General features: G+C 46.5%; 3 protein-coding genes across 9 annotated transcripts in view; 2 read left to right on the forward strand and 1 right to left on the reverse strand.

Moving 5' to 3' along the window:
• PHF20 (PHD finger protein 20) overlaps nt 1-13,339 on the forward strand; it is a 133,283-nt gene extending 119,944 nt beyond the window's left edge. For all 4 annotated transcript variants that reach the window (XM_082670254.1, XM_082670257.1, XM_082670255.1 and 1 more), the window contains 3 exons: nt 3,675-4,080; nt 5,823-6,006; nt 10,798-13,339. In XM_082670254.1, coding sequence (XP_082526380.1) covers nt 3,675-4,080; nt 5,823-6,006; nt 10,798-10,940 — 733 coding nt within the window. In that variant the 3' untranslated portion in view covers nt 10,941-13,339. The remainder of the gene's footprint in view (nt 1-3,674; nt 4,081-5,822; nt 6,007-10,797) is intronic.
• Nucleotides 13,340-15,049: 1,710 nt separating this feature from the next.
• On the reverse strand, nt 15,050-16,004 carry SCAND1 (SCAN domain containing 1). The gene has a single exon (XM_082670645.1). The coding sequence runs from the start codon at nt 15,814-15,816 to the stop codon at nt 15,277-15,279; it is 540 nt and encodes a 179-aa protein (XP_082526771.1). The 5' UTR covers nt 15,817-16,004; the 3' UTR covers nt 15,050-15,276.
• A 109-nt stretch (nt 16,005-16,113) lies between these two features.
• CNBD2 (cyclic nucleotide binding domain containing 2) overlaps nt 16,114-23,091 on the forward strand; it is a gene marked incomplete at its 3' end in the record, with an annotated part of 72,819 nt that continues 65,841 nt past the window's right edge. For all 4 annotated transcript variants that reach the window (XM_082670647.1, XM_082670646.1, XM_082670648.1 and 1 more), the window contains exons 1-2: nt 16,114-16,353; nt 18,696-18,749. In XM_082670647.1, coding sequence (XP_082526773.1) covers nt 16,150-16,353; nt 18,696-18,749 — 258 coding nt within the window. In that variant the 5' untranslated portion in view covers nt 16,114-16,149. The remainder of the gene's footprint in view (nt 16,354-18,695; nt 18,750-23,091) is intronic.

Raw genomic sequence — 23,091 nt, forward strand, 5'->3', positions numbered from 1 at the left:
TAAGTTGTATCAGAATTTCCTTCCTTTTTAAGGCTAAATAATATTCCATTATATGTAAAACCACATTTTGTTTATCCATTCATCCTAAACATCGTGGTTTTTTTGGCCACACCTCGCGGCTTGTGGGATCTCAGTTCCCCGACCAGGGATTGAACCTGGACTGCAGACTGTGTCAGTGAAAGCCTGGAATCCTAACCACTAGGCCACCAGGGAACTACCATCCTAAACATTTTTGATTGGGATACAAAGTAAAATTGAAACAAAGTAAAATTGACATGGCAAGGAGAGGTTGAGCAGGGCACATTCAGCAAGAGTATATGTTGATTTGGGTAAAAACCAAGCTGCTATAACAAAACCAAAAAAATAAAGGCTAAACAAAATGGAATTTTCTTTCTCACATAAGGCATGGTCCAGAGGTAGGCAGGGGTCCAGGCCAGGTAGGTAGGTGGCCTTTCTCCAAGATTCCAGCTATGGACGTGGGGACTTGGGTTCCTTCTGTCTTACTGCTCTGGCATTCCATTAGGGTTAATCTCATCTGCGTGGTCCAAGCAGATGCATCTGTACCTCCACTCTGCTCTGACCCCCAGGAGGGGGAACAAGTGGTTTCATGGACACACCTAACTGCAGGAGGCTAGTAGCCAGGTGGCCATGTGCCCTGAGCAAACTCAGGAGTGAGGGTGGAGGTGGGTGTAAGAGAAGGAAAGGATGGTTACTGGGGGAATTAGCCATTACTGTGACGGTATCTGTTGAGGTGAACTAAATCAAGTGACCCTGATTTGGATGTCTTAGACTAGGTATTCCCTCACATTTTATAAAATCAGAAAATTTTCCTCCATATAAGCCAAGTGAATTTCTTCTTAACGAGATGCCAGAAATTGACTGAGACAGGTCGAAGGTGAGGGCAAACCTCAGACGATGCTCCTGATTGTAAATGTTGCTGTGTTTCTTTTCATTTGAGGATTCAGTCAGATGGTGTTCTCTTTCTTCTCACTGAAATACCAGTGCTCCAGCCCTGCCCCATATTTCAGAACCTTGTTCGTTCGAATCCCCATTTAGATCCTTCATCTTTAATTTTTTTTATATAAATTTATTTATTTTATTTATTTATTTTTGGCTGTGTTGGGTCTTTGCTGGTGTGCACGGGCTTTCTCTAGTTGCAGCGAGTGGGGGCTACCCTTCGTTGCAGTGCGCGGGCTTCTCATTGCAGTGGCTTCTCATTGTGGAGCATGGGCTCTAGGCGTGTGGGCTTCAGAAGTTGTGGCACGCGGGCTCCAGTAGTTGCGGCACGTGGGCTCAGTAGTTGTGGCTCACAGGCTCAGTAGTTGTGGCGCACAGGCTTAGTTGCTCCGCGGCATGTGGGATTTTCCCGGACCAGGGATCGAACCCGTGTCCCCTGCATTGGCAGGCAGATTCTCAACCACTACTCCACCAGGGAAGCCCCTAGATCCTTCATCTTTATAGCAGTGACTTTGTACTGGAATTAAATCTGACTTCTCCAAGAAGTTCAGGGGGGAGTATAGGGAGATCTTGTTAGTCATTATATATGGAGAAAAGAGCCTGGGAGACAGGAAGGTGGTCCCAGTATGTCTCTGTACACCTGGATAGTCTCTGCTATCACAGGCTCTGGGTCTTCATTCTCAGAAATTTTGTTCCTAAGTGACCTGGTGGATTCATTTTCAAAGGCAAACAGTAAAACTGGGAATAACTTCAAATGTTGTCATTTCAAAAGTAACACGCATGGCTATGCATACCTTCTTCATGATTGACAGGGCTTACAAAGAAAGGCCAGGGTCATCCTTGTGTAGTAGCTGGGGCTTCAGATCTTAGCTGGGAGGGTGAAAATTGTAGGAGGAAGGAAACAAAGACTTTTGTGATTTTCGTACAAGAACAGGCCCATACTATGGCCTCTATGCTCCAAGTTAACAGATTTCAGGCTACAGTAGACCTGAAAGTGAACAAGGACTTCCATTTCCTCTGATGCAATTATGATTTCAGAGGTGTGCCTGGGATCCTAGGTTCCTGGTACAGGCTGTGATACCCTGTTGGAAGTGGCCAGGGACCCAGGCTGCCTTGATGCTGGTGGTTTCCTCTCCTTCCCCAGTGGATCGGGGTGGTATTGGGGATTGCTAGGGTGGGAGAGCCGAGAAAGGATAGTTGTAGCCCCTTGCGAGCAGAATTTTAGGTTCTGTAAGATCATTCCCTGCTGTCCTATTTATGGCCTATTCCATTACTGCAGGAAGACTTCAGGAAAGTGTGGGGGTGGGGTGGGGGATATCTATATGTGGGAGTTGCTGCTGAGTTCCTGCTGATCTGGTTTCAGTGTTTCTCAGTTGGGACTGGTGAAGGTAATGTTTACAATTATACCATGAGATAATTCTCTGTATGTGTGGAATTGTACCGAGCGTTACAGGATATTTAGCATCTCTGAATTCAGTGAACTGAATGCTGAGGTCACATATGTGACAATCAGTAGTCATTGTGATAGTTGGAAAGGCTCCCACACATTTCTGCACATCTGTGAACCAAATGTGAGTAGCACCTGTCCGTCCTTCCACTTGCTTGCAAACACCCCTGCCAGCTAGGAACTGCCGGTAGCTGGTGGGCCTTACTCAGGAAGCCCAGTTTTTCTTCCTCCGTCCTTTTCTCCTTTCCTTTCTTTCATTTCATTTAATGATCCAAGGTTATAATGGAAGTTCTGGGTGGTAAACAAGAGTTAAAAAGGTAAAGTTTATCTAGAGTCGTGGCTTTTAAACTTAAATATATATCCCACAGTAAGAAATACATTTTATATCACTCACATGTACAAAACTGAAACTAAAATTTCACAAACGCCTACTCTTACTTAGAATGGTGCATTCTGGTATTTTCTGTTCTGTTTTTCCTTTTTTACAATTGATTATGATCCAGTAAATTAAAGACCTTCTGTTGGGTCAAACGTCAGACGGTGAATGATTGTGGGAAACTTGAAGTCATACACAGAGTTTTATGTACACGTATACATGTAGCAAGAGCTTTCAGATTCTCAGAAGTGTCTGTGGCCCAAAAAGGGAGCAGAATCTTTGTTCTTTAATAACAGATTTTCCTCTTTGGAATGGTGTGAACAGAAGATTTTGTTATTAATGGCCTATGCCTAGATGACTTCTGGTTACCACCTCCCTCCCGGGTCACCACTGGATTTGTGTAATTGAGTGCCATTGCATGCCAGGATTATCATGGCTGTTTATTAATAAGTTAAGGTTATTTTTAGTAAGTCACATTTGAAGAGCACTTTACTGCCAACAAAGTACTGTACTTCCATTCAAATTAATTCACTTCATCTATAACAAACTCAGTGGTTGCTGGCAGACAGGTAGATGGTTAGCCAGATTTGCAGAGGAGGAAACGGGGATGAGGCTGGCTGAGCGACTTGGGCCAGCTGCACTGCTAATCAGCGGCTGAGCTGAAATGCAGTCAGGTCTTCTGACTCCCAAGTCCAGTCCCACTCACTGTGAGTGATACAGCAGGAGCTTGCCTGGAAGTGGTCTCCTCAGAGGCTGCTGATTTACATTCCCTCTTGTGTGGCAAATAGTGGCTTGTACCAGTTGGCCCAGGTGGGAGGTCTTCCCCGCTACTGGAAAGCCCCTGCAGTGGTCCCAGGTACTCCAAAGCCCTCTCTGTGTTTGCCCTCCCAACAGAAGCCGGGAACATCCTGATCTGCAGCTGTGGTGTCAGCCTTGGAAACAGCATCTGGCGGAGGGGAGATCTCATTCCAAACACATCCATGTCACTGAAGCCAAGAGCAGGGAGGAAGCCCCAAGCTATAGAACTTTGAACGGGGCGGTGGAGAAGCCTCTGCCCCTGCCCTTGCCCCGGTCTGTGGAGGAGTCATATATCACCAGCGAGCACTGCTACCAGAAGCCCCGCACCTACTACCCTGCTGTGGAACAGAAGCTGGTGGTGGAGACCCGGCGCTCTGCCCTTGACGATGCAGTCAACTCCCTCCACGAGAATGGTGACGATTCCCTCTCTCCGCGCCTGGGCTGGCCTCTAGAACAAGACAGGAGCAGAGGGGACAGTGACCCCAAACCCAGCTCCCCAAAGGTATGAGGCTCGCTTGTACTGGTCTTAATTCGGTGTTTGGGTGCTTGTACCTTCTCCTCCTAGGGCTAAATGTTCTGTGGAAGATGTTTATTATAGAGTTGTATTTACTGTAAAATTGTATATAAATTTGCTTATCATCGATGTTTTTTGGTCTGTTAAAATGAGTACAAAGTCAAGGGAGCCCACTTAAACCCCAAAAATGTCCACAAAGTGGCAGAGTCGGGGGCGGGGTGTGGAGAGGTGGGAGGTAGCAGGGGAAAAGGGTTGACTGGAACTTGATAAATGGAAGTAAGTTAGGAAAGTGAGTTTTTTTTCTTCAATGCAATTTATAGTTGCCCGTGGGTGCTAATCCTTCCCACGAGCAAAGAATGAGTCAGGTGTTTTGTTAGGCATAAGGTTTTCAGTACAATTCTATGCTGGCTTTACTTTTCACTTTGCAGCCCTGACATAGGAACAGTCCATTTTGTCAAAATATTTGCTGGTTTCATCAGTTTTCCCAAGAGGTACTCTCATTTTCTTGTTATTCAAGTCATTCTCTCCTGGAGCCCCCTGTGTTCTCTTGCCAGTGTTCACTGGTCTCATTCTGCCCTGTCCTCAGTTGTCAGTGAGGATTTGTGTGATTTGAGAGCTTCTCCACCCTTGTCATACTTACTTTCACAGACTTCACTTTGTGGGATGGTATCACCAGCGTAAGTCCATTGCTGCATCGTGCCAAGGGGGAGCATCCTAGGTTAGAAGCCCCTCAAGGGTGGGCATTATACCTCGTTCAGCCTGTATCCTTGCCAGGGTCTAAACAGTGCTGGATGAGGCTGGTGAGGACATAGTCTTTGGAGACAGACCCAGTTTCAAGTCTGGGCTCAGCCACTTGCTGTGTGATTCTGAGCAGGTCACTTCACCTCCTGAGACGTGTCTCCTTACCCCCTGTCGAGTGGAGCCAGTGGCAGTGCCCTCTCAGTTACTGTGCAGCATATCTGTGAAAAGCTCTCAGAACATGGCTTTGCACACAGTCACCCCTAAATAAATGTTAAGTAGAACCTGTTTCATTTCAAATGAGTGAATGGAAGGTTGCGGTCACAAACCCCAGAAAAGGTTTATGGTCATGCAGACTGGGCACATTGCCTAGAGGTGTCTGGCACATCATGAAAAAATCAGGAAATACGGGGCCTAAACAAGGCAGCTGGGCTTAAAAATCTCTTTCATCGATAGCAGGCTGACCATAGGCCGGCACTGTGTTTTATAAACATTATCCTATTTCATCCTCATGAACCTTTAAAGTAGGATTTACTACTTCCTTCTTTCCCATGAGGGAACAGAGGCCCAGAGAGGTGAAGTAACTCATCCAGATACACGCATTCAGCGAGACATGGAGCTAGGATTTAAAGCTAGTTTGTCTGACATCCACATACTAACCCTTGTCTACACTTGCCTTGCTGTATTCTGATCTCAGGTTTCTGGAAGCCCTTCTGTGAGGCCTACTTCAGGCCTAGGGCATTGGGCCATTCTTTGGGAAGCAGCTGTGGGATCCTCTGAGCCAGAGGTCTGTGCTGCCCTGAGGTGGTTGTTATTGGTACAGCAGGCACACTTCTGCCCAGTGCCCAAGAGGGGAGGAACGAGGCAGGGAGGTAGAGAGTTGGGATATTCAAACTGCAACTGGGTTTTCAAATGGTTGTGGACACTGGCTGTTTGGAAGAGGGGCTGGGAGCTGTCTCCATGCAGTAACTTCAATGTTGTTGCATCCCCAGGTGAGGGAATATGTCTCCAGAAAGGTCCTACCTGAGGAAGCCCCCGCTCGGAAGCTGCTGGACAGAGGCGGAGAGGGGCTGCTGAGCTCCCAGCACCAGTGGCAGTTTAACCTGCTGACGCACGTGGAGTCTCTTCAGGACGAAGTCACGCATAGGATGGACTCCATTGAGAAGGAGCTGGACGGTAGGGCTCCCTCCTTGGCTCCCTGCACTTGGCAGCCACTGTGGGCCCACCGGGATGAGCTGCTCTCCAGGCACAGCTGTGTTCTTGTCTCCTCTCTGTCAGTCTCACCACCTTCATTCTCCCCTCAAGATGGCAGAGCCTTACTTTTAGTATTGATCGGGCACTTCTAAGGTTTGTGCAATGTCAGGGGTCCTGCCTCACTTTCCCAGTCCCTTCTGCCAAGGAGAGTGTGCAGAAGAGCAGCTGGACTCTGCCTGCGGGTAATGTGTGATCTGAGCAGATCTCTACAAAGCCAGTTCTGTGGGGAATTGAAACTTTGACGTATTTGAGCTTTTAGGGTGTCTGAGGATTGATCTGAAAACACTTTTTTTTTTTTTTTGTGCGGTACACGGGCCTCTCACTGTTGTGGCCTCTCCCGTTGCGGAGCACAGGCTCCAGACGCACAGGCTCAGCGGCCATGGCTCACGGGCCCAGCCGCTCCGCGGCATGTGGGATCCTCCCGGACCGGGGCACGAACCCATGTCCCCTCCATCGGCAGGCGGACTCTCAACCACTGCGCCACCAGGGAAGCCCTGAAAACACCTTTTATTTCAGCCTTTCTTAAAATCTAATATGAAGCCTTCTCCTCTTTATCAGTAGAGATTTAAGAACTTGACTAAGTCATTTATGTAGCCCCTGGGTATTTGTCCCAGATGTTAGTGGTAACAAATGGGCTTGGAGGACTGAACTCTTGATCCCCAGGATGTTGTCAGTTTGCTTTTTGAAGTCAGACTTCCTTCTTGATTGTTTGTTGTCTTATTCTCTTATTTCCTAATTATTTGTTTTCATCCTTAGAAAGGAGACTGATTAAGAAATAAATGTTCTGTTTGAGGATTCTGAGTACAGCCAGGCTGTTATTACTGTAATTGGGGATGAAATAACTCAGAAGAAAAATGCCATGTGTTATGTAAGCGAGGGTCACAGGTATGGCTGAGGCCGGGCCAGGGGAGGAGAGCTGCTGTGAGGGGAAGTGATAACAGGAAGGCTTCCTGGAGCTCCTGGGACTGAAGTGGAGCCTTGAAGAGAGTGATGTTTTCTGCTACAGAGGCGGTGACTGAGGGTGGATGATAAGAGGACTGGCTCGACTGGGAAAGGGTTGGCCCTGTTGGAGGACAGTGCGAGGGCGAGAGCCTGACACGCCCTCATGCTTTCTTTCCTGCCCCGGAGGCAAACCTGCGGAACCAGGAATGGGAGGCCAGTCCAGGGTCCATTGTGAGGGCATTTCTGGAAGGCAGAGTGTTTCTGTCTCTCTTTCACTCCTGAAAGGTTTCCTTGGGCTCCTTAGAACTGTAGCTGATGCCAGGTCTGTGAAAAACCCTGCTATTAGAAAGCTGAAAGAGGATCGAATGCCAGACTGAAAATTGTAGTTTCAGACAGTGGCGGTAGAATTGGCTCTGGGTCCCTGAAAAGAGGCTTAGCACCATGGAAACAGGGCGAAGGTTCTGTTGTTGCCAAAGGAACCTGCCCCTAGGGGAGAAGTCAGAGCCTTCTTTCTTTCTTCCTTCCTTCCTCCCTCCCTTCCTCCCTCCCTTCCTTCCATTTTATTTTTGGCTGCGTTGGGTCTTAGTTGCCGCACGCGGGATCTTCATGGCGGCATGCGGGATCTTTTGTTGTGGCGTGCGGGCTTCTCTCTCTCTGGCTGTGGCACACGGGCTCCAGAGTGTGTGGGCTCTGTAGTTTGTGGCACGTGGGCTCTCTAGTTGAGGCGTGCGGGCTTAGTTGCCCCAAGGCATGTGGGATCTTAGTTCCGCCACCAGGGATCAAACCCACATCCCCTGCACTGGAAGGCACATTCTTTAACTGGACCACCAGGGAAGTCCCAAGCTTGGGCTGCTCCAGCCCTGAGTTCACTGAGTGATCAGTGTGGCCAGGACAACAAGCCTGGGCTCCCTTCTCTGGCCTTCCAGAGGACTCTTGTGTCCTCCATCTGGGGCCACATACTCTGTTCTTGTTCTGATATTCCAGGCTCTGAGAGGTACTGGAAGCATGAAAATCAATTATAAAGTTTAAAGATTTTATTCAGGTAAACAGAGTTTGCATTGTATTTAATAAAGATTCATCAGAATCCCATTTTATTTCTGCTATCTTCATTTCATCTAAATACCACCAAGATAAACAGCTTTTATAGGAAGTTACATACAATATTCCTTTTTAAAAAGTCTGATAGGCTATTGTATTGACTTTAAAAAATGTCATTGTTTCAGTGTTAACCATTATTTAATAACTTACGTAGTTGTGTGAACAGTCTTATAAAACTAAAAGATAAAAGATATTTAATGACCATAAAAATACTGAATCTTTTAGCATTAGAAAGATTTTTTTTTTTTAATGTTACCTTAGTGAGCATTGGCCTCTATCTAGATTGTCTGGGGGACTGTATTTGAAATGAAACTTTACCTTTATAACCTGCTGCCTTTCTTGGAATCATGATACTGTTGAGAAGCTGTTGAGCTTCCTTAAAAGAGAAACTTGGGGTGATGGTCCAGCACCTGGTGTGGAGAGAAGCCTGGCTTGTTGGATGCTGGGGTCCAGAGGAGGTGCTGTTGGCTCCCACAGTTCTGGGTCTTGTCTTCTTCGTTCCTGCTAGAGAGAAGAATTCCACCTTAGGGGCTCCAAACACTCCTCTTAACCAAGTTCAGACACTATGAGTGGCCTAGGCTCTTCTAGTCTGCACACTGACTGTTGCTTTTCTCCCTGTGCGTGCCTGCTGGGTCACCATGGTGTTGGGGGACGTCTTGGGTGAGCCCGAACCACATCTGAGGTAGTTCCAGTAGCTTTAAGAGGGGCCTCTCAGCAATTGTAGGATCATCTTGCCCAGGACAGACTGACTGACATTTTCTCTTGGAATCAACCCAGCCAGCCTTGACTGCCCAGATGGGCTCTTACGGCATTAACTTTGAGTCTTTTCTCCATTTACTCTTTTTTTTAAAAAAAGATTTATTTATGCATGCATGCCAGGTCTTTGGGATCTTCGTTGCTGCGTGTGGGATCTTTAGTTGTGACATGTGGGATCTAGTTCCCTGATCAGGGATCAAACCTGGGTCCCCTGCATTGGGAGCATGGAGTCTTAACCACTGGACCACCGGGGAAGTCCCCCCTCCATTTACTCTTGTGCTCTTTAGCTGAGCAGTTCCTGTCTCTCTCTAGTCTGTGGACTCCTTTTTCTTTTTCTTTTTTTTTTAATAAGACTGTTGTATTGAAACTGGTCACTATGGAGTTTTTCTTGCTCAGGAGGTCACTGGTCACTGTCATTTAACTTTGATCCTTTACTCTTGGTTTTCAAGTTCCGTCTGAGAAGTCAGTTTTGTATTTCTTATTTTCAAGTCCTTGTACTTGTTGGGATCAGGAGGAGGGAAGGCTCCTCCTCCTTCGAACCCCCGAGTGCCAACAAGAAATCTGATGGAGGAAGGTGAACTCTGAGGAGCCCGAGTGTTCAGTGGGGCATATCGCTGGACTGTTCCTGCATTCTCTCACTGCCTCTGTCAAGAGCCTACTATGTACCAGGCATAGTTGAGTGTTAGGGATATAATGGTGAGTAAGGCAGACTCTGCCTCTGCTCTCATGGAGCTTGATCTTACGTTAGAGACAGATATTAATTAAATCAACCCGTTATGTTTAATTATAAACCAGGATAAGTGCTCCAAAGGGGAGCAAGTGATAGCATAGCACCTGTGACACAGGGACCAGATTCAGATTGTAGAGTTGGGGAAGGCTTCCCTGAGAAGTAACTTGCAGGGAACAAAGGATTTAGAAAGGTGGGAAGGAAGATGGAGGGCTGGTCTGAGGAGGGCAGAGGATTGTGTATGAGGCTGCAGGCTTCTTGAGGAACAGGCACTGCATGGTCTTCCTCTTTCTGCACTCTGGCTCCAGGGTCCAGATGGTGCTCAGTAGAGGTTGGTGCACAGACTAGAAAGGCTACGGGCAGGCCGGGGTAAGCACAGGGCCTACCTGGAGGGGCTGGCTCTTGTCAGAGGTGCAGGGCTCCAGAATGGCCCTTCCGTAAATGCCAGAGCTTAAGGGAGTGGCTTGGGGAAGAACAAATATCTTTCTATAGAGAAATTTCTGCTCTCAGAAGCAAGACAGCTTTTTAGATATTGAACTAATTGTAGTCAAGTTTGTTAGTATCTGGACATTTTACATTAAGTACTTAGAAAATAAAATCAGAGTGTTCTGTGCTACTGATGATAGGAATCAATATGAAGCAGATCAGAATTTATGGAGACAAAAATAGACCATTTCAAGTCCCTTTAGATTCTAATTTTTCTTCACAGAAGGCTAAAACACCAGGCTCTCTGATTTTCAACATGGGAAAGCCTTATAAAGATGGGGCGGTAACACTGAGAAAGGTGGGTCCTTCCAAGCCGGCTAGACTATAGAGCTGCACGAATGCAGTAGTCACTAGCTATGTGTGGCTATTTAAATTAATTAAAATGGAATAAAATTTAAATTCAGTTCCTCAGTTGCACTAGCCACGTTTTCAGTACTCAGTAGCTACGTATGGCTAGTGGCTATATTAGACAACACAGACATAGCCCATTTCCGTCATTGCAGAAAGTTCTGTTGGACTGCACTGCTCTACAGCATTTGAGCTTTGTCCTAGGAGTAATACTTTGCAGAGAGGGTGATGAGGCAGTGTTGCCTGAAATGGCCCTCCCTCCCCGCCCCCCATGAGTGGCTAGGTGGGATAAAGTGCTGAAATTCTTGCAGAGCAAGTGTTGAGAACTCACCGGGTCCTCTCTCTTCTGCCTACAGTGTTGGAGAGCTGGCTGGACTACACTGGGGAGCTGGAGCCCCCAGAGCCTCTGGCCAGGCTTCCGCAGCTCAAGCATTGCATCAAGCAGCTGCTGACGGACCTGGGCAAGGTGCAACAGATCGCACTCTGCTGCTCAACATGAAACTGGGCACCCCACACTAATGGGGGCACAATCCTGGGGCACCTGCAGGAGGAGCTTCACATATTTAAATAAATAAACCTAGCATGCCGAATGCACGTGACACCGACTGACTTCAGGGATCTGGGCAGGGGTGTGATGGACTTGGACAAAGAGGCCGTTTTGGCTGCTGGAAGGGAGGGCACTCTGATCTCGAAGCCTACCAAGAAGGTAGCAAATAGACTCTTGGGATTCCCTTCTTCTGTGCACATTGTTGAATGGAGAGTGAGTCTTTTTGCACAAACTTCACTTGAAATCGTGCCACTGATGATAAATGGAATGAGAGCCAAAAAAGTTTAGTCGGAAACAGTTGTAAATTCAACTTGCAGCTTATTTAATTGACTTTTCTGTCAGGTTGGGGCACATGCCAAGCCTTCTGGTTTTCTGCCTGGCATGAATTTAGGCAGCAGGCATCATTTTCGTTTTTCCAGCTTCGTGGGAATGTCGTGACTTCACCGTTCTGTGGAGGTTGGGAAGGAGCAGAGGCCTTGGCCGCCCTGTCTTCTTAGAACTCTTCACTTTCTCACCACCTCTCTTGCATGACTTCATGGTACCGGGGACAAGTTTTGTATGCTTTCACCCCAGAATTGGCTGGGTTGTGTCTTTTGTAGCAGAACCCATACAGCCTGTGGAAGAACTAGAATCTCACTGTAATAAGAATCTAGGAGGAATTCCAAACTGAAGCAGGCAGGGTCTGGAACCCAAAGGACAGCATTTTCTACCCACTTCTTGACAGCTTACCAGTTCTATTTAATGTCCAAAAAATGGTTCCCCCAAATTTGAACTCTCACTGTAAAGATTTGTTACAAGGAATGTGGTTTGGGGAATTACCTTACTTTGTATTGTTGTAAACAAACCAGATTCTACATCTGCTGCCGCTTTTCTCCTTCCCCGAAGGGTATATGTTCAGTAGTTGGCATTTTCAGAATTGTTTTAATATACTTTAACACTTTAAATTTCCTGTTCGTATTATTTTGTGAGATCAAGGTGATTATGCTGCTTAAGGTCCAGGTACAGTTTGTACCTTCTGAGACAATATTTGTTACTCTTCCAGGTTACGGTTCCACGTGTAATTGTTTTGTTTTTCCTTACTAGGCAAAGTTAAAGAAAATGTTCCATGCTTTGAGGAGTGACCCATTTTACCATTTAGTTTTCCTATCACTAAAGGCAAAAATCAAAGCACATCTATCCATTAACACTCACAAGTTAATTATGGGTTTATGAATCTGTAATGTTATATGCTGCAAATATTTACTATGTAAACGTGAAGTAGCCAATATCTCAATAGCAATGACAGTATCTCCGGTGACCTTTGGGATGGTTAGGCTTTAAGGTACAGGTCATTGCGGTCACAAAGCCCTCTGTACCAAGATCTGTTTCAAGGTATGCTTTGTCTAGTAATTTAACTCACCATTTGATATAAAATGAATTTAGGACAAGTTGACCTGCTGTAGCTCATCCATCAGAGGGAATACATGTGGCTATGACATCTGTAATAAAGCTGACACAATTCCTCTGTAAGAGGTTGTTTCCCATTGCTAATGTTGGTGTTTCTGGTGTGGGAAGAAACGCTCAAGGAGTATGCATGGCATCTGTGTTTTGCATAATTTATCAGACGGCCACATGATAAGAACTGTGTGAAGCTTGTCTGAAAGGGGAAGAAACAGGATGATTTTCTGTAGCCACAACTGTGAGGTATGGTGACTTATTAGATTACTGATTTTTCTTCCCTGAAAACACATTTGAGCATAACTTCTGGAGAAGCTGTAACTTTAAGGGAGTCAATCTCATGTCTTTTTCAAGATGAAAGAAGAAACTGAGTTACCCTAATTTTGCCAAGTGGCCATTATTGAGTTTACTGTATGCTTTTTGTAAAGGAAATAATCCCATTTCACTCATTGTGACCTTTGTCCTTAGGGAAGCAGGGGGTGACTCCAAGTTCTGATAACCCCAGTGTGCTTCCCTAATTTAAAGCCATGTTGAGGGGCTCCATCCCCAATTCCTGGGTCAAGTTGAATTAACCCCAGGCTGGAGCACTGGAAACTGTTATTTGCAAATATTACTGTTACCATTTAGAAATATGTACACTACCTAAGTTTTCTTTTGAGAAAAACTATCCACCTATTAAAAAAATTGCCTTGACAAAAACAGTTCTGGTTTGACTAATCATTTTGTTTAAGTGATGAGTGTATGCAAGGTGGACCCTTGATGAGCCAACATTGCACTGTGGATACATATCTATGTTTACGCGCTATTAGAACAGAAGGCGCTGTATATAGAAATGTTGCTTTGAAGCAATATTTGCAAAACATGCAAACTTCTGTATCTGTATTTGGAAAAAATAAAACAGGTTTTTGTTGCTACGTTTCAGTCATTTGTTATAGTTATCTACTCTTTTTTTTTTTTTTTTTTTTTTTCTGCGGTATGCAGGCCTCTCACTGTTGCGGCCTCTCCCGTTGCGGAGCACAGGCTCGGGACGCACAGGCTCAGCAGCCATGGCTCACTGGCCCAGCAGCTCCGCGGCATGTGGGATCTTCCCGGACCAGGGCACGAACCCGTGTCCCCTGCATCGGCGGGTGGACTCTCAGCCACTGCACCACCAGGGAAGCCCTACCCTATTTTTTTTTAATAAATTTATTTTTCTTTTTATATTTATTTTTAGCTGCATTGGGTCTTCGTTGCTGTGTGCAGGCTTTCTCTAGTTGTGGTGAGCGAGGGCTCCTCTTTGTTGCGGTGCACGGGCTTCTCATTGCAGTGGCTTCTCTTGTTGCAGAGCATGGGCTCTAGGCATGCAGGCTTCAGTAGTTGTGGCACACAGGCTCAGTAGTTATGGCTCGCGGGCTCCAGAGTGCAGGCTCAGTAGCTGTGGCACACGGGCTTAGTTGCTCCGTGGCATGTGGGATCTTCCAGGACCAGGGCTTGAACCTGTCTCTCCTGAATTGGCAGGCAGATTCTCATTAACCACTACACCACCAGGGAAGTCCCATCTACCCTGTTTTTAATGTGCATTAATTTTCTATAAACATTACCTTTTAAAGGAAGTCTGCTTTTACATTCTTAGTAGACGTATCTTCTGCAGGGAGGCAGCTGCAGGCTTAAATCCAAAATCCCAAGGACATATGCAAAATACTTTTGAATTCATTTAAGTGTCTTTAATATTCAAAAGTAAAATGCCCCACACCACCCTCTAGCCCAGTCTGGCTCATGCTTTGTGATGTGAGCTGCAGGACTATTCAATTTTTGATTGTTGAAAGCAGTGCAGGGAAAATAGGTCTGGCCTTCCCTATATTAAAAGATGGCACCCACTGCAATTAGGACCCTTCTGAGGGCAAGCCAAACGGCCTATGAACCCCAATCAGCTCCTTCCTGGGTGTGCGTAAGACTCAAGGAATGGAGTAGGCTCTAAGGTTATACTGCAGAGCTTCCCTGTTCTTGCCACATTGCTTCTTCCCTTCCTAAACAATTATGCTTATTAAAAAAGTTGAGGGAGGCAGTTGGAGAGACATTAAAGTGAGTAGCAATCCATTAGTTCACACCAGATATGCTCCTTAAATCTTTCAAGAGCCTTAAAATTTGGTAAGAAAGGTGAGTATAGAGGCTTAAGCCAGAGCTCACAAACAAGAACTAGCCTATCTCTGTAAACACCGGCACTAAACACTTACTAAAATAGCCCTATAACTTGGGCCTTTGGGGAAGTCTGTGCCCAAAGGGCAGGCTGATGGAGCAAGCTGGTGGCAGCATTGGTATAGCAGTAGGCAGTTAAATAAGCACCTAGTAGAGCCAGCTATTTGCCGGCACGACCCACCGCCATCTACAAGACAACAGAACACTGTCATCTGTTCTCTTAGGAAAACAAGCTCAAATTCTAACTAGTGAGAGGTAGGGGCGACGATGGAACACAGGCTGCTGGAGCCCTCATTACATAGACTCCACAAAACAAAGGAAACCCAAGTGCGACGCTGGGGAATGCGCAGGAAAAAAATTTCCCAGATGTGGCGGCCCAGGCCTAACCAACACATAATGATCCCACAAAAGCCAACGATGGCCACGTGAATGAGAAACAAAGGCTTTATTCTCATGGACTCCCAACTTGGTTCGCCACCAGCCAGAAAGGAGGTTGGAAATAGGTTCGGGAAAATAAGCACGATAAAGGACGAACGAAAAGGACACACGAGACTGCAGGAACTGCCAAAACTCATTTTTCATTAACGCGTAATGGGGAGCCAGGCTCAGGGCCTCGGATCTGATCACGGCTCTAGTCCAGAGAGCGCCCGGGCCGGGCCGCCCGCAGCTCTGCCGCTCAGCCGGTGATGCGCACGTCCGTGCGGCGGCGAAGCCGCCGGGCCCGCGCTGCCTCAGGCAGGATGGCGAGCAGCTGCTCCTGCACCAGCATCTCCACGATCTGCTCCTTCGTACGGATGTCGGGCCGCAGCCACTGGCGGGAGAGCTCCCGCAGCTGTCGGAACGCCTCCCGAGGGCCTGCCGCGTCCTGGTAGCGGAACTGCCGGAATCGCTGGCGGAACGTCTCCGGGCCGGGCCGGGAGCCGCCAGAGCCTGGGGGGGATCGCGGAGCGGCTTCGGCAAACGGCGCGGAGGCCAGGGGTGCGGGCCCGAGGGGCAGCTCCAGGGCGGCGGCGGCCGCCGCGGGAAACGTAGGATTCGCTTCGGGGACCGCGGCGTTGAGGCTGGACGATTCGGGGGCAGGCGGTGGGGTCTCAGGAGTCGAGGAGGAGCCCGTAGAATTACGCTCCGGGCCTGAGTTCAAGCCGGCCCCTTCCTCTTTCCCCGACAGCGGCGCGAGGCTCTCGGTTACTGCCAAGCTCGGCTCACTTGCCGCCATGACTCCAACTCTGAACGTCACCCTTTGTCCGGCAGCTGTGGGCGCAGCACAGCGTCTGCTAGGGGCAGGGTGAAGAGGGAGACGTTTCCGTTAAAGGGCGGAGCCCGCGCGACCCTGAGGGAGAGGGGCGGTGGGGGCCCCCAGCCTACCAACGCCAGCAAAGCGCCTGGGACGGCCGGAAGTGGGCGTCCAGGCTGGCTTCTCTATGGTGAGCTCGGCGCGCGAGCGTCCGGAAGCTGAGTCCGGGCTCCCGGAAGCGGCGCCCTCTCGCGTTCCTGAGTCCCGGCAGGAGGCTGTGGCTACCGCCAGCCCGCCGACCAGTCGAAGCGTGCAATGGCTGGCTCCGGCTGGTGGCGCCTACGAGCACCAGTTCTAGGAGAAGGAGAAGTCGAAGAGTCGGAGGAGGAGCCGGAGGAGGGGTCGGAGGAGGAGTCGGTGCCGGAGCCGCCGCTCAAGCCCAAGCCCAAGCGGAAGCCCAAGCCTAAGGAGAAGGGGCCCAGAAGGGTCCCTCTCCGCCTAGATCGGTTCGGCTTGCAGGTGACCTAAGTCTGCCCCTGCGTGCGCGCCTCCTTACTTGACCCTGATTAGGATGATGGCGAACCAATGGCTCCCGGGGGCTGGCGCCCGGCGGGTGGCGGGAGCTGGAGGAGGGCCCAACTCGAGAAAGTTCTCTCGCTCACTCAAAAGAGGAGGGCAGTACACCCGCCTTGTAGCGAGGATGACACAAGATAACGTGTGTAAGATCTGCAACACACGTAGTAAAAGTTGCCTTTTTTATGGCACAAAGTAAATGCTCAAGAACTTTTTGCCATTACGATTTTGCTTTTTGGCGTGGCCTCTGAAACCAAGGGACAGGTGGCTCTGGGTTTTGCTTTTAATTTCAGGATTCCTAAATAGACTAAATGCGTAGCCTCATATAGTGGCCACTAGCCCCATATGCTTACTGAGCCCTTGACATGTGGCTAGTGGGAATTGGGTTGTGATGTAATGTTAAGTACAGCCAGGACTTAGTATGAAAAAAAAATGTAAAATATCTCAGTAATTTTTTATATTGGTTACATGTTGGATTGGTAGTATTTTGCATATATTGGGTCAAATAAAATATATAATTAAAATTAATTTCACGTGTGTCATTTACTTTTAAATGTGGCTACTAGAAAATTTTACATTACGTATATAGTTTTCATTATACATTCGTTGAACGGTAAAACTGTGCTACCCTATTGGAGTCAGGCTGCCTTGGGGGAATCTCTGAAGGGTTTATTTGCCTTAGGCCAGAGTTGCGGAGAGGATTAAATAGTGAAGACTTTGGAAAGAAAGGGCTTTTTAAATGTTTGTCTTCATTAAGTAAATTGCTTCATTAAGTAAAACATTTTCAATTGTTTGTCTTCATTAAGTAAAAACCTAATTAGTAGTTATGAGAATTCAGTGAGATGATGCAGGTAAAAGCATGTAGCTCTGACAGCCCTTTGGTAAGTGATATTCTTTTTGACAACTGGCTCACAAATATGTTTTGTATGTATTTTACAGACTGGGAAACTAAGGGAGAGACAGGGGTCTCTTATGAAGATTTTGTATAACCCTTGCAGTACCTTTGATTTCTATGCAGAATGAGTGGGCCTCTTTAACAGCCATCAGCACACCAGTGGCCCTGATGTAAAACTTGCCTCCCCCATAGGATGTGCTCTTGTAAATGGGTTGAAGTAGATCCTCACAGAACAGTTTCCACAGCCTGAAAACCTTGAAAGTCATCACAATGGGTCTTTAATGTTTTTAGTTAGTAATATGTAAAAATTGAGAGTTCACGTGCAAATCTGGATTTCCAGTTTTTCTTGAAAAAGTGGACAAGCTGGCTGCACCGGACCCACCCACATTCCTGCCAGTTAACAATTAGCTGGAGCTGAGTCTCCTTCCTTTAGACAGATACTCTGTTCCAGTGAGGTTCAGTCCCCACCCACCATTCCCTATTCTCTGAAATAGAATGTTGTTTCATGTTACATTAACATTCAGAAGAGTTCATTTACTATTGCTCTCAGGTTGTTGTTTTCCTTAGAGCCAATATTTTTCCCTATTTTCTTTTCAAAGGTGGGAAAACAGGGGCCTAGAGTTTGTCATACCTACCAGCTTCAAACCTTTCCTTCCTCTGCCAGGCCCCTTGGCAGTTGGGTTTGCTGCCCTGAGTGAACCAACAGTCCTATTTCCTGTGTGGTAATAGGCAGTCGGTATCCAGGGCTAAGGGAGCCCACCAAACCCTGCTGTAAGGATGAGGGGTCCTGGAAGTCTTCACTCAGGAGGGGACCTTTAAGCCTAGACTCAAGAAGAAAAAGGGTCGAGTTAGGGACATTCCAGGTAGAAGGCACTGTCTGTACCAAGGCACAGAGTGAATGGGAACAAAGCTTTGTGGAAACTGCAGGCTGAGGTGAGGTCTGGGGAAGGGATAAGAGCTGAGGTTGGAAGGTCAATTAGAGGTTAAATCATAAAGAGCCTAGAATTCCATGTTGAAAAATTGAATCGTCCTCTTGCAGAAGGGAACGAACTCTTGTGGTACTGGGAATCACGAGTGTTACAGCTCTAGCCCATTTCTTCCATCCCTATTGGAATCACAGAACATTGGAGATAGAAGGAGACATCTTAGAGTTCTACTAGAATTGTCGAATGTTAGAATGGAAGGGACCTCAGAGATTAAATCCAAAATCAGTTTCAGTTATAAGCCCCCAAAATCTATTTTTAAAAAAATAATACCTCTTCCTAGAAGAAGGATGCACTTACATACTTCTGCATACAATTTCAGGTAATTTCAGATAGCCTTGAACCCATCTGGAGGACTCAGGTTAAGTTTAAAATATATATTTACGTGCATTCTCTTCTGAATTTTGCAGGTTAAGAAATCAAGATACCAAGAGGCAAAGGATTGGTCCAAAATCAAAAACCTAGTAAGTGTTTCCAGGAGGACAAAATTCTTTTGACTTCCTAGTCCAATGCTTTTATCATATTAGACATTTTTATTAGCACTAGTTGGGAGCTCCCATGGGAATGCATGATAATTCATTCATCTCATATCACTTAGCTTCCGACACAAGTCCTGACTCCCAGCTGACACTCAGTAAATTTTTTTTTTTTTTTTTTTTTTGTGGTACACGGGCCTCTCACTGTTGTGGCCTCTCCTGTTGCGGAGCACAGGCTCCGGATGCGCAGGCTCAGCGGCCATGGCTCACGCGCCCAGACGCTCTGTGGCATGTAGGATCCTCCCAGACCGGGGCACGAACCCATGTCCCCTGCATTGGCAGACAGACTCTCAACCACTGCGCCACCAGGGAAGCCCAGTAAATGTTGATTAAAGAGGACAAGCAGTGGATTGCAGACCATGCCTGTGAAAGGAGAGCTCCAGTAATGATTTCCAGACTCTTTCAGACAGAGGTTTTGTTGTCTTTTGATGACACACTGTTGGGGGTTGTGGAACAGAAGCCTAGATACTTTTTTTCTTTTTTTTTTTCGGTACGCGGGCCTCTCACTGTTGTGGCCTCTCCCGTTGCGGAGCACGGGCTCCGGACGCGCAGGCTCAGTGGCCATGGCTCACGGGCCCAGCCTCTCCGCGGCATGTGGGATCCTCCCGGACCGGGGCACGAACCCGTGTCCCCTGCATCGGCAGGCGGACTCTCAACCACTGCGCCACCAGGGAAGCCCCGATACTTTTTTTTAAAAAGCTTTTTATTTGGAAATAATCATAGATGCACAGAAAATTGCAAAAAGAGTGCAGACTTCACTTAGTTTTCCCCAGTGGTAACATAACTGTAGTGCAATATCAAAACCAGGGAATTGACATTGATGTAATCCACAGAGTTTATTCAGTTTTCACCAGTTTTATATGCACTATTTGTGTATGTATATAGGCCTATGCAATTCTGTCACGTGTAGATTAGTGCAATGTTACCACCATAAATACCTAGAGATGTTTGATCATCACAAACGTCCCTCATGCTGCTGCTTTATAATTACACCCATTCCTTTCCCATACGCTGTATCCCCAACCGCAGGTAACACTAATCTATTCTCCATCTCTTTAATTTTTTTCATTTCAGAAACGTTGTATAAATGGGATCATTTAGTATGTAACTTTTGGGGATTGGCTTTTTTTTAAACTCAGAATAATTCCCTGGAGATTCTTTCAGGTTTTTGTGTGTATCAATAGTTAGTTCATTTTTATTGCTGAGTCATAATCCATGGTGTGGATGTACCATGGTGTATTTAACCAGTCACCCATTGAAGGGCATTTGAGTTATTTCCAATTTGGGGCTATCACAAATAAACTTGCTATGAATTCTTTTATAATATGGCCTTAGGTAAGTCGTATACGCTTCCTGAGCCTGGGGATAATAACTACCACACAGAATGGCTCTGAGGAGTCAATGAGAGAATATATGTAAAAGAACTAGTACCAGGGCTTCCCTGGTGGCGCAGTGGTTAAGAATCCGCCTGCCAATGCAGGAGACACGGGTTCGAGCCCTGGTCCAGGAAGATCCCACATGCGGTGGAGCAACCAAGCCCATGCACCACAACTACGAGCCTGTGCTCTAGAGCCCGTGAGCCACAACTACTGAGCCTGCATGCCGCAACTATTGAAGCCCGTGTGCCTAGAGCCCGTGCTCCGCAACAAGAGAAGCCACTGCAATGAGAAGCCCGCGCACCGCAATGAAGAGTAGCCCCCACTCACCGCAGCTAGAGAAAAGTCCACATGCAGCCACGAAGACCCAGTGCAGCCAAAAATAAATAAAATAAATAAATTAATTTAAAAAGAAAAAAAGAACTAGTACCATGTCTGGTATTATTTAGATGTTAACTTCTTACATCAATGTTTTATAATTTTCAGCATACAGAGCCTGCACATATTTTGTTATACCTAAGTATTTCATGTTTTTAGTGCTACTATAAATGGTATTGTTTAAAATTTTTTGATTTTTAATTGTTTGATAGTATATAAAAATACAATTGAATTTTGTTTAGTAACTTGTGTCCTTCATTAAACCAGGAAACTCAGCCCCGCTGGGGTTGTTTCTTCAAGTTTTTACTACCCTCACTCCCAAAATCCACTTGGCATTATTTGCTTTTCAGATTCTGAAGTTGGTTGCTGTTTGTATTTTGTCCAGAGTTTTTAGTTGTAACGGATGAGGGAGAGAGGCTGTAATGGGATTACTCCATCTTGGTTGCTACTGGAATTCATTATTTATTCTGATACTCAAATTATCTCAGATTTGACCAGTGGGAGCCCCTTCAGGCTGACTTCTGTGTCCTTTTGATACGTCTCCATCATTTTTTGAGTATTTTCTTACTTTCTAGCATATCTTGTACCTTCTCTGTCTCAGCTCAGGATTCAGTCATTTCTCCAAGAAACCCTTGTTCTTTTAGTGGAGAATGGTGTTTAGAAACCAAGATTTGGGCAGTGGGTTTGTTCATTGCTGTTGGAATGGTCACTGCTCCTAGGCTCTCTCATGGACAGAGGGAGGGTATATATGTATGTATATACAGTAAGTGCACGTACATTTATATCTGTTTATTTCTACACCTATCTATATATATTGAAATCCATGAGTTCACACCAACACATTCAACTCCAGTCCAACACCACAGGGTTTATTCTAGTTTTCTCTCTTTCTATACATTTAATTCCCTTCTTTGACAGAGAGAAACCTGGCTCTCACGGTCTTCTTTGACCAGCCCTCCTGAATGTAACCAGTCTCCTGTTGTTGCACACTAACCCTGTCCCCCACCACCATGCCCTCACCCCAGTCCCCTCACCCTGCTCAGGGCTCCAGCACCTTGTGCTACCCCACCACAGCCTCCCTCTACCCCCAGACAGATGCCTGCTATGCCTGGCCTCAACTAATGGCTTCTAAACAGAATCATTCAGGAAGGGTGGGGGACGGGGAATGAAACCATACCTCGAAACCTCACACCTTAGATGGGATTCACACCCAGTTGCACCTCAGATGGGACTTGACCCACAATCTCTGGCTTAGGAGGGTACTCGAACCCACAGTCTCCCAGCTGAAACCGCACACCTGGGCTCAGAACATAATGAAGCTCAGGTTCTTTACATCTCAGCGCAGAAGGAATTCAACAAGAGGCAAAGTGATAGGCAGGAAGTAGATTTATTAATATAGGATGCCTGTGAAGGATACAAGTGGGCAGGGAAGAGGGATCTGCCCCAAGAATTAAGTGGGCTACATTTTTATAATCAAAGGAAAAATGAGGACGGGGAGAAGACCACCTTTGTCCTCTTCATTTGTAAAGATGTAGCAGGAAAATGGGGCACAAGAGGATGGTCACGTCCCAGGTCTTGGGTGAGTTCCTGGGACAGGCCACCAAGTGAGGGTCCTTGGCCTCGCACAGGAAAGAATTCAAGAGCGAGCCATTGTAAAGTGAAAGCAGAGACACACATTCCATAGGCAGAATGCAGTTCGTCTTAAAAGGCGAGAGAGGCCCTGGGAGAAACACTCCACAGAGTGTGGGCGGTCTCAGAAGGTAAGAGTGGCCCAGAAATATGCGGTGGTTAGTTTTTATGGGCTGGGTAATTTCATAGGCTAACAAATGGGAGGATTATTCCGACTATTTTGGGGAAGGGGTGGGGATTTCCAGGCATTGGGCCACTGCCCACTTTTTGGCCTTTTATGGTTAGCCTCGGAACTGTCATGGTGCCTGTGGGTGTCATTGAGCATAAACTAATGTAATACAATGAGTGTATAATAAGGCTCAAGGTCTAGTGGAAGTTGAATCTTCCGCCATCTTAGGCCTAATTGGTTCTAAACAGTTTTTGTCGTATCCTCAACAGCTGTGTCATTCTTTTCAAGGTTGTGCCCTGCCCCCTTCCCCCCTGTGTCAGCAACATACTTTTTTTTAAAACTTAAAAAACAATTGTGGTAAAATACACAAAAACAATTTACCATTTTAACCATCTTTAAGTGTACAGTTCAGTGACATTAAGTACATTGACATTGTCCTGTAACTGTCACTGCCATTCATCTCCAGCACATTTTCATCTTCTCCAGCTGAAGCTCTGAACCCATTAAACAATGACTCCCCATTCCTGCCTCCTTCCAGGCCCTGGTAACCACCATTCTACTGTCTCTATGAATTTGACTCTTGTAGGTACCTCATACAATATTTGTGCTTTTGTGTCTTATTTTAGTTAATATTTTCAAGGTCCATCCACATTGTAGCCTGTATCAGAATTTCCTTCCTTTTTAAGGCCAATTTTCCACTATATATATGGCACATTTT

The sequence above is a fragment of the Grampus griseus genome (genome assembly GCF_964374135.1).
Source record: "Grampus griseus genome assembly, chromosome: 14".
NCBI lineage: Eukaryota > Metazoa > Chordata > Mammalia > Artiodactyla > Delphinidae > Grampus > Grampus griseus.

Coding starts and splice junctions, on each gene's coding strand:
- SCAND1 (XM_082670645.1), bottom strand. CDS start 15,816: ATGGCGGCAAGTGAGCCGAGCTTGGCAGTAACCGAGAGCCTCGCGCCG.